Raw genomic sequence first — 10,958 nt, forward strand, 5'->3', positions numbered from 1 at the left:
CTATGTAATCTAGAATATGATTTGCATTTTAGATTGCATCGAGATAGATGGCACATATTATCTTCCGTGTCAATGGTTTGTGGTTTAAAGTTTATGACCTTATTGATTAAAAAGTTTAAGGTTCGTATAAAAAAGAATTAGGATGTTACAACTTTTGTTTTCGGTGTAGTTTTTCATTAACTTAATCACTAGTTTTGGGTTTTGACCTCAGTAAATGTCATGTACAATGTATATATCCTTTTTGATGGTTTTATTTTAGGATCTCTTAAGTTGGACCAAATACGATGATTAAAATGGGTTTGTTGGATGAAGAATGCAAAACTAAAAAATACATGACTTAATTTATCCTTAGACATATAGTCAAGGGACTAGTTTTGTAAGTTACTCATCAGATTTTTGAGGATTAACGTAATCTTTAGACCTCCGTGTGCAATTAATCGGTTTTCGGTTTACTTTTCATGGTCGCGTCGTTCTTTCGATCGAAAGTTCGAAACACTAGTTGTAAAACCCTAAATTTCGAACCAGTTGCAGCAGAATTTATGGGAGACGAACAGAAGCAAATATATCATGAAAAACAGAAGTTACAATTTTGCCTCTTACACTCTCTCAACAATCTCTTCCAGGTTTTTTTTCCTATCTGATTTCAATTCAATTTCTATAGAATTGATAAATTTTCTGTGGTTGATATGTCGTCAATTGGGCATACTTTTGATTTGTTTACAGAAGCGTAGAATCAAATCAGGTCATACTGTTTGGAATAACGAGTTTTTGAAAATTTAGTTGATTTTACTGATTAATTACCCCCATACGTTCCAAAATCAAGCGTCGATTTCTCGTAATTTTATAATTTCCAATGTATCATGAATATTAGATAAGAAATCATTAGCGACTTTCTCAAACAAAACCAGTGTGGAAAGAGTAATTTTGATCAATTATTGTGTTTCGTTTTGTACTTGGTTCCATCTCTTGGGATTCTGGGCAAATTGTTTAACAAATTCTTCCTTTTTGATGCGATTCAGGAGAAGGATGCGTTTACAAGAAAAGATTTGGATGATATAGCTGAAAAACTTGTTAAAGAAGATCCATATGAAGGAAACCGGATGCCTTTCTCAGTTATCTTCAAGCCTCATCATAATTCACTAACAGGTAATTATGACATAAACGTGTTAATTACTGCAGTTGAAAGAAAAGGGAAGAAAGTTGTTTGGCATGATAGGCGTAATAGAGCTTCTTCCATTAACCTTGATGAACCTGAAGGTAAATTAATGGGGATTGTGTTAAATGTTCCTGTAAGAAAGTATGGTGGTCTTTGGAGAAGTAGACATTGGGTTTCTTTGAGAAGGATTAATGGGATTTGGTATAACTTAGATAGTGACTTTACATCTCCTTGTTCATTTGGAAGCACCGAAGAATTAAGGGATTTCTTGGATGCTGCCATTGATGGTGGTACTGAGCTACTTCTTGTTAAGGATGATGACTAGTAGTTAGCTACAATAGATTATGGATCATTTTAGGCCCATTACAACATTTTGCTTTTTACCTTTTTGTTATTAGAACATTGTAATTTAAAAGTTTTATCCAATTGTAGCAATGAAAAGCTTGTTGTATTTGGATGATATTGTTATAATTTTGTAGATTTGCTAAAGTATAGTACTGTAATAAGATGAAATAAAAGTAAGAAAATTTTAGATGTTTCTTTGCATTTTTAAAAGCATTTGACAATTTTCCAAATTAACAATTTTGAGCGAATCTAACACATCAAAATGGTTAATTTTGAGAATTACCGGTGAAACCCAATATAACAAAATTACAGTTGAAACTTGATATGGAAAAATGCCTTAAAACTTTTATGGTTCGATTTGAAAAAAAGGGTAACCACAAAACTGTCCAAAATATAATGTTTTTTTTTAGTCATTTTTCTATTGCAACATTGTGTTTTCAGTCTTTTTTTTTCTTTAAGGCGTTGTACTTTGAAAAACTACCAAATTACAACATTGAATTTTCAACTTTTTTTTCTTGATAGAACATTATACTGCTATGCATCGACTTCTGCCACATAATTTAAATACAGGTAATATGGGAAGCTCAGAAATTTATGAGCATCTTATTAGTGGAGAGTGGAGGGGTAATTTAGGTATTTTACTTAATTAGTGGTTTCAAGAGAGTAGTTTTCTTCCCAAATTTTAAAAGGCACTTTATCTGGCCACTATATGCACTTTTGCAATGTACATAAGAAGAAAATTTTAGGTGGTTCTCTGTAAACCTTAATTTCTATGTCCTACTGGTAGGTCCACTTCTTTAATGCATTAGTGATTTAGTTCTCCTCCTACCACTATATATACACACACATTGGCATTGCATGCATATACTGAACTTGATCCTCTCTCTCTCTCTCTCTCTCTCTCTCTCTCTCACACACACACACACACACACACACACACCAAGAGTGTAAATACACACACAAAGTTAACAGGAGAGCTAACCATGTTGAGCAAATGTAATTCAAGTAAAAAGGTTGATGGTAGAAGAACAACAAAGATTTCAGCGAGTTGTAGATTTTTATTGCCTGTGAGATACCTTAAAAACGTGGGTAATTGGATGGTGGCTGTTCTTTGTTTTGTTGCTCCTCGAAAACGAGGTTCCACTAAGATATCATCATCGGGAACTCCAAAACGACTTTCACTGTCTCCTGTGGATTCTGAAAGAGCAGAAGCCATTAAGGATTGCATTGACTTCATCAACTCTTCTTCTTCTTCTACTTCATCAACCATGTCTAATTCTGTTTCTTGTTGAGTTGTTCATTATTAATATTATATGATTCGGTCTTCAATTTGAATTTTTAACCTGATGTTTTTGTTTTTGTTTATGTTTGTGTTTGATTATGTTTTGTTGTGGGGTTAGTAGTTGGATGTTGTAATGGTTATGGATAAAATATAGTTGTGGAATTAAATGAAACAAAGAGTGATTTTGGTGGTCCGTACAAAGTAGGGTCAAGACATATTTAGCTGTCTATGCACCGGCTATATATAATCTGTGACCATTATTATTACAATTAATATTATTATTATTATTATTATTATATAACAAAACCAACCCACGTGACACATCATCACACATTATTATTTATTATTTATTGTAGGCTACGATGGATTAGCCAAGGTTCAATATGAGAATCAAATCAAAATAGTAGATAACATTCAAAGTATTATATTATTATCAATGGGTTAAGTGAGTCGGTGAGTGTGACCCTAGGGATAGGGGGTGTGCATTAGGAAAATAATTGGACTACATAAAAAAGGGTATTACATTTCATAAATGCATTTGTTTGTCCCATATGTTGGTATAAAAACAAAATATACAAATTCTATCAAAACGTGTGTCTAATCTTCCTATATACACCAGTGAAATGGCTTTTTTACAAGTCGTCATAATCTTCGTGTTATTCTTTCTCACAAAACCAGTTCTGTGTGCCAAAAAGTCATAGTATTTGATTTGGAGCTTTGAAACATAATATGTTTCTATGGAGCCTCAAGAAATCGTTGCACCATTTTTTGTGGATTTTAATTCGCATCATCATCAATCATCACGGGTGATAAATCAGACAATATATAATTATAATTTATATATGCAACTTTTAGTCGATTATTTTTTCACCGGTTGAAAAAAGATTCCATATCACTGTTCCAACCAAATATAGCCCAATTGCCACCTCAAACACATCATCCCAAGAACCTGCTTACACGTGTCACAAAATGTAAAGTTTCTCTTGTACTTTCACGTTGTTATAATAAATAAATAAAAAATTTACCATGTTGCAAGATGTAACCGGTTGCTGCAGTGCCAAAGACACCAGCCAAAACTCCAGCAGTATTCGATAAACCAAGCAACACCCCCTGTTAAACACCAAAATCATAAAAATTAAAAAAAAAAAAAAAATGTTTAATAATTGTTTTAGTCAATTTATAAGTATTTAAGAAAGGAGATAGATGCTCACGGAATATCGAGGGGCAATATCTTGATGATTTGAATATAAACCCGACTGTGAAAATGCATCAGAACCCTGTTTTTCATAATTCAAGATGTTGTTAAAGTGTTAGAATATTTTCAAGAAAAATATTTATTTATTTCAAATAATTAATTAAACACAAACCTGACTACATGCCATGCATAAGACAGCCATAGCAGGAGAGTTAACATGGCTTAATTGAGATAAGAAAAATGCAGGCCCAAGAAATCCAATTGATTGCATTACCTGATTTTTTAATAAAAAAAAAACATAAGAAATAAAAAAACTAATAATCAAATAAAATAATAAATCTTGAATATTACCTTTCGAACTGTGGTAACAGACATCCCTTTGCTGACAAGTGTGTCAGCTATCCAGCCTCCAAGATTGGCTGAGAAAGCCATTGTAAGCCATGGCAATACACAAAATAGCCCTGATTCTGTTAGATTAAACCCTAGAACCTGTAAAAAAAAGACATTTAAGTCAATATTTCTTTGATTAAAGTTAAAACATATGAATTAAAAGAGTAATTAACCTGGTTATAATAGGTAGGCATCCATGTGAGGAGTATAAATGTCCCCCAGTTGTGACAAAAATGACAAGTGATTAAAGCCCATACAGGTGGTTTTGACAAGATTGCCCTCCAAGGAATGGTTTTAACAGGTTCCTCAATAACTCTATTGTGAAAGATAAGTTTCTTCTCTTCAGGGCGAAGTTCAGGGTCTTCAAGAGGTGAACTGTATGCCTAATAAAATTTTACAATATTTGTAAAAAAAAAATAGAAAAAGAAATATCAGAAATGGGATGGAATTATGAAAAGATACCTTGTTTAACCATAATGCAGTCCACACTGTGCCTAGAGAACCAAAAGAGAAAAAGACAGAAGGCCATCCATATGAATGTATTAAAAATGGTGAAAAGGCAAGCCCTGTGACAGATCCAAGGTACATTCCACTGTAAACAAGAGCCAATGATCTGCTTCTTTCTGCAACAGGAACCCATTTTGATAGAAGATTGTTCATGGCTGGCATAGCCACACCCTGGAAGAAGAGAGGGAGAAAGTTGTGTATGTAAGCTACAAGTTTATCTTTATAAAAAAAAAGAAAGAAAGATTAATGGAGATGTTGGAAGAAGAAAAAGAACCTCGCCTATGCCCATGAAAGCACGGACTATGAGTAAGAAAGGTAATCCTAACTTTGCAGCAACTGGAGTAAGAATTGTAGCTACAGACCACCAGATGACACCAAAAGCCAATACACGTTTCCCACCTACAGTGTCTGCCCAAATGCCTCCTGCAATCTAATTCTAAGCTTAATTACCATTAATTCAAAACTGAATCACATATGAATTTGTTCTTCTGATTAATCTAGCACCAACAATGATGTGAAGAACAAGAACTGAACTAGATGAAGAAATTGGGAAAACCTGAGTGAGAAGGTAGCCCCAGAAAAAGGATGATTGTATCAAACCAACAGTTGTAGAATTCCAATGGTACTCTGACGACATTGGTAGTATAGCAATGCTCATATTCACCTGCCATGTAGAAAAATCTAACTCAGATACAATTATCATACATTCTGATTCTTCAAACATGGCAACTAGAAAGCTTTATCATCAATTGAAAATTGGGGTTACAGTTCCATCACTATTGTTTTACAATTGATTCGTGAATTTCTCCAATAGATACCAAGTCGAGTTCCAAATGTATTTAATCAATCAATTCCTATAATTCTCTACTGAAAACAGCCTCGCCTGCGAATTTTAAACATATATAATAAAAAAACCGACGTTGTCAAAACAAGGTTCTTTCAGGTGTCAATAGAGTTCAATTGAAGAGATGTCATGATCAATCAAGTCACGTTTGTTTAAGTACTCGTATAGATTCCATAAAACTTTGCAAAATAGTAGTGAGATGAGCTTACTCTATCCATGTTGCATAGAAGAAAAGCAGAAAAACATAGAATGACAATAGTCCAACGTTTCGGGAACTCTTCCCACCACGGAACTGCATTGACAACAAATTCATCTCCATCATCATCCTTCGATACAACGTCAACGCCCAATTTCTCTTTGAACTTAAACGATTCAGGCGCTGATTTTGAAATTTCATACGGTTCCGATTTTACATCCGACCTGACCTTCCAGAACTGATTTCTCCCACGTGAACCATTCAGAAGAACATGAACACTCGAACCAGAGAGGAACTGAACCCTAACTCTGAAGTGAAGTTTGAAGTTCAAATTCGAACCGGAGTTCCTGGAACCCGATGTGTCCGGCGGACGCTGGCGTTTCGGAGGAGAGTATAGAGATATCGGAAGTGCTCTTCCGTCCATGGCGATCGAGCTGCAAGCCATTGACGTTGCAGAGATTTTGTGATGGAGAGATTTTTGAATCGGTTTTTATTGGCGTTTTGGACGTTGAAGTAAATCACTTGTAAGAACTGATATTTTATGATGATTGGTTCAGATTTTGACATATGGCAATCCATAGATGCCGTAGATAGAAAGTAGACCCCACTTGAAAACAGCTTTCGTTCGTAATGGGCTTACAAAAGTGTCTAGCCCAGTCTTGATTAAAACAGAAAAACTCTTCTCCATAACTTATGTGATCGTTATATATTTATAACAGTTTATAAAATAAACTTTATTATACACTACTTTGTAAGTTATTAAATTGAGTAAATTACAAGAATGTCTCTATGGTTTAGGGTAATTTATGTGTTTGGTCCCTAACTTATTTTTTTAACTCGGAAGGTCCATACGGTTTGTTTTTGTTACGCGTTTGGTCCATGTTTTACCTAAAAAGACTATTTTGCCATTGATTTTATAATATATTTAAATAAACATACCCCAACCTCAACCCCTCACATTACCTTATCTACCCCACCATTTTTTTCTATTTAAATAATAGTTTTTTAGGTAAGACAAGGACCAAGTGCGTAACAAAAACAAATAGTAGAGATCAAGTGCGTAACAAAAACAAACAGTAGGGACCAAGCACATAACAAAAACAAACAGTAGGGACCAACCATGTAACAAAAACAAATAGTAGGGACCAAGCGTATTAAAAAAATAAATTAGGGACCAAGCACACAAATTACCCCAAACCATAGGGACCATTTGTGTAATTTACTCTATTAAATTCCCAAAAAAAAATTAACTTTCTTAACAAACCAAAAAGATTTCTAAGAGCAAAATATATATATATATATATATATATATATATATATATATATATATATATATATATATATATATATATATATATATATATATATATATAAAGCTGTTTTGAGACTAATAAATAGTTTGAATTAGGTAAATCTGTACTATGAGTTGTTTTATACTTTTATTAGACATGGACAAAATTTAATAAAAAATTATCTACAACAATATTGAACTAAGTGTTAAAGTTCCTACAAATACAATGTCCTAACAAACAATAAATATTCTAAGAAAATCATATCAAATTTATTTACTAAGAAACGAATATTGTCAAGCACAAAAGACCAAATACACATGCAATATGCCAATATCATGAAACATCCAAATTTTTAATTTCAAATACACATACAAAAAGACCGAATACACTAGAAAAGGATAATGAGCTATTTGCAATTTTAGGATTGAAAATCTTGTCTTCAAAATATCATAAACACATTCAATAACATTTCCAAGATATATGTGAGCATGATTGAATCTTTATTCTTAAGTTAACGCACCTCATGTAAACACGAGTGTTACAACTTTTATATATATATATATATATATATATATATATATATATATATATATATATATATATATAAAAGTTGTAACACTCGTGTTTACATGAGGTGCGTTAACTTAAGAATAAAGATTCAATCATGCTCACATATATCTTGGAAATGTTATTGAATGTGTTTATGATATTATATATATATATATATATATATATATATATATATATATATATATATATATATATATATATATATATATATATATATAATCTTAAACTCCATATACATGTCGGTGTGATTGTGTTTTCATTGATGTTCTTGTTTTTGTTAGAAGGTTAAAATGATAATTTTATTCATCCACTAAATCTGTCCAACAACCTTACCAAACAATATTGTCTTTGAACCATTTAAACCCCTTAATCATTCATGCATCTTGATTGTTCAATATTGAATCATTCAGTTTCTAAACCGTTCTTAACCATATATCGTTACTAATGTAGGGATCATTATTTGAGACATTTTAATCCAGTGGGAAATTTGTTACCAGTGACGAGTCTAGAAAGTAAAACCATTTGGTTTACTATTTTAATGAAAACAAAAAAAAATCAAAAATAGGCTTTGAAACTCTTGATTTATACATATTTGTTTTTGCCAAAAGGATTAAGGTGGTTCACTTAAAATACTAATGTCATTTTAGGGAATGATGATAAGTCTTATACTCACAACAAGAAATATACGCTTTAGGTAAGACACCATTAGGGATGACAAGTAGTGTTAGGGGCGACACTAGACAATACACGTTTTTGTTGTCGCTAAAGAGTCATGTTGTCGCTAATAAGTATGTCACTAAAGGGTTTGATCGGCGATCCTTGTGAATGCCCCTGGATCAATTTCTGCCCCTACGATTGCATCCTGAGCCAACGACTGGTTAGCTACTGTTCACAACAATAGGGACGACACCATTTGCAACGATAATGTAGCCGCTAAAGGTCATGAAAAATGGGTGTGTGGATTTCCCTCCAAATTGTCGTCTCTAAAGATTCAAAAGGCGCCGCTAAAGGAGTCGTCCCTAAAGGGTTCCACCTTTTGTTACCCACTAGGTCGTAGAACCTGATTACTCTTCCATTTATCTCTTATTTTCCAGAGACAATCGGTGAAGCGTTTTTCCGGCGACGTCATAATTTCCATCGCAGAAACCGCCTGCGCACCCCACTTCTTCCGACGGAGGGATTTCTAGCTTCTCACCAACATTCTAGTTGCTCTACGGGCGACTATCAGCACCTCAGCTCGCCACTTTCTCCGGCGAACTTCTCCAACTGTGAAGGTATGTTTCCCTTTCTCATTTCCGCTGTATTTTCTCTTTCTTTTTTTGTTTCTTTTCATTTTGTCCCAATTTTGCTGATTTTGGAGGTTTTAAGGAGATTCATCCAATCTCCATCACTGCCACTATGTAAAAGGTAATGAGACCCCCAGACTACAACGTTTATACTGTTCCAAACACATAGCTAAATATATGATTTGGCATAGTACCGGATGATCCAAAGATGGTATGATGCTTCATCCCGTTGATGGTACTTTATGGTAAAATTTTGATATGAAGCATCCTAACTTATGATGGAACCCCAGAATTTACGCTCGGGGCTTGTTGCTGATGGTTTTAATCTGTTTGGTAACATGTGTAATCCTCGTAGCACGTGGCCCGTCATACTCACCACTTATAATATCCCACCATGGATATGCATTAAAGAGTCCTCCTTCATGTTGACCTTGTTGATTCTCGTCAGGAAGGACTTAGATGTGTTCCTTAGGCCATTTATGGTTGAGTTGAAGCAATTGTGGAGTTTTGGCGTACGTACTAAAGACATGGCGACATGTATATTCTTCAATATGAAATCGATGTTGTTATGGACAATAAGTGAATTTCCATCTCATAGTAGTTTATCCGGTTGGAGCAGACAATGGTACAGAGCTTGTCCGACTTGCAATGAAGACACGCCATCATACAGAGTATCAAATAAAGTCGTATATGTTGGTCATCACTGGTTCTTAGACGCTAACCATCCATGGAGAAAAATTTTGGACTATAATGGCCAACACGAGACAAGAGACCCTCAAAGATAGTTTAGTGAGGAAGAAATAAAAGCACAACACGCTCGTCTATTGTTTTGTCCACCGGGTAATAAAGTATTATCTCAACGAGTTGGTATTAAAAGAGATCGTGAGGATTTCGAGTTGAATTGGTCTAAAAGATCATATTCTTTGAACTTGAGTATTGGTCTTCTTTGGAGCTAAAACACAACTTCGATCTTATGCATATTGAAAAAAATGTGTGTTAGAGTATTTTGGGTACTTCTCTGATGAATGATAAGTCTAAAGACACATCAAATTCTCGAGTGTACTTGAAAAAACCGAACATTCAGAAAATTCAATGGTTGAAAAAGAGTGGCAACAAGTTTCTTAAACCCCATCCATCTTAGTCATTCGCGAAACCTGACCACATTCATTTTTGTAAGTTTATAAGAGATGTAAAACTGTCGGATGAGTTTGGATCTAACATCAGTAAGAAAGTGACTGAAAACAATAATAACATTATTGGGATGAAATCTCATGATTATCACATTCTTATGCAATGTTTGATACCCATTGGAGTTAAAAGGCTTTTGGCCAAAGGTACTTATACACCAATAGTATAGCTTTGTACGTTTTTAAGCAACTTTGCTCGAGAACACTATCGGTGAAGGATATAAAAGAAGCGAAAGCAGTCATTGTTAAAATATTGTGCAAATTTGAAGTGATATATCCTCCCGCGTTTTTTGACATTATTGTTCATTTAGTTTTCATTTACCTGATGAAGCTATTTGCGGAGGCCCGATATGTATGAGATGGATGTATCCCTTTGAAAGGTATATGAAAAAACTTAAAAATTATGTCAGAAACAAGGCGAGGGCGGAAGGTTCTATAGCTGAGGGTTATGTCGCTGAAGAGACATTATCATTTTGTTTGATGTACCTTGAAGATGTCGAGACTCAATTCAATCGCCGCAAAAGAAACAAGGCTGTTGTCATAGAAGAAACAAAGTTATGGGTGTTTCAGTCTAAGTTTCGACCGACTAGTGCAAAGAAAATGAAAAATCTCAGTCTAAATGAGAGAAAACATCTACAATGGTTTATGCTTGATAGTTGTGACGAAGTCAGAAAGTATATTGCGTAAGCGCTCTTATATTTTAATTCA

General features: G+C 33.9%; 2 protein-coding genes across 2 annotated transcripts; one reads left to right on the forward strand and one right to left on the reverse strand.

Annotated features, from left to right (window-relative positions):
- Positions 1 to 423: 423 nt before the first annotated feature.
- LOC111887320 (josephin-like protein) lies at positions 424 to 1,690 on the forward strand. The gene is made up of 2 exons (XM_023883477.3): positions 424 to 623; positions 1,020 to 1,690. The coding sequence occupies exons 1-2, from the start codon at positions 459 to 461 to the stop codon at positions 1,479 to 1,481; spliced, it is 627 nt and encodes a 208-aa protein (XP_023739245.1). The 5' UTR covers positions 424 to 458; the 3' UTR covers positions 1,482 to 1,690.
- A 1,590-nt stretch (positions 1,691 to 3,280) lies between these two features.
- On the reverse strand, positions 3,281 to 6,424 carry LOC111887307 (sodium-dependent phosphate transport protein 1, chloroplastic). Its single transcript, XM_023883464.3, has 10 exons — positions 5,929 to 6,424; positions 5,432 to 5,539; positions 5,150 to 5,305; positions 4,831 to 5,046; positions 4,542 to 4,751; positions 4,330 to 4,467; positions 4,151 to 4,252; positions 3,995 to 4,060; positions 3,809 to 3,893; positions 3,281 to 3,732 (listed from the first exon to the last, which is right to left on the reverse strand). Exons 1-10 carry the CDS (start codon positions 6,358 to 6,360, stop codon positions 3,635 to 3,637), a joined length of 1,611 nt encoding a protein of 536 aa, XP_023739232.1. The 5' UTR covers positions 6,361 to 6,424; the 3' UTR covers positions 3,281 to 3,634.
- Positions 6,425 to 10,958: the final 4,534 nt, after the last annotated feature.

The sequence above is a fragment of the Lactuca sativa genome, chromosome 5 (assembly GCF_002870075.4).
Source record: "Lactuca sativa cultivar Salinas chromosome 5, Lsat_Salinas_v11, whole genome shotgun sequence".
Lineage (NCBI taxonomy): Eukaryota > Viridiplantae > Streptophyta > Magnoliopsida > Asterales > Asteraceae > Lactuca > Lactuca sativa.

Coding starts and splice junctions, on each gene's coding strand:
- LOC111887307 (XM_023883464.3), bottom strand. CDS start 6,360: ATGGCTTGCAGCTCGATCGCCATGGACGGAAGAGCACTTCCGATATCT. Junction 5,306..5,431: donor GGGGCTACCTTCTCACTCAG/GTTTTCCCAATT, acceptor GCTTAGAATTAG/ATTGCAGGAGGCATTTGGGC. Junction 3,894..3,994: donor ATATTGCCCCTCGATATTCC/GTGAGCATCTAT, acceptor GGTGTTTAACAG/GGGGTGTTGCTTGGTTTATC.
- LOC111887320 (XM_023883477.3), top strand. CDS start 459: ATGGTCGCGTCGTTCTTTCGATCGAAAGTTCGAAACACTAGTTGTAAA. Junction 624..1,019: donor CTCTCAACAATCTCTTCCAG/GTTTTTTTTCCT, acceptor GATGCGATTCAG/GAGAAGGATGCGTTTACAAG.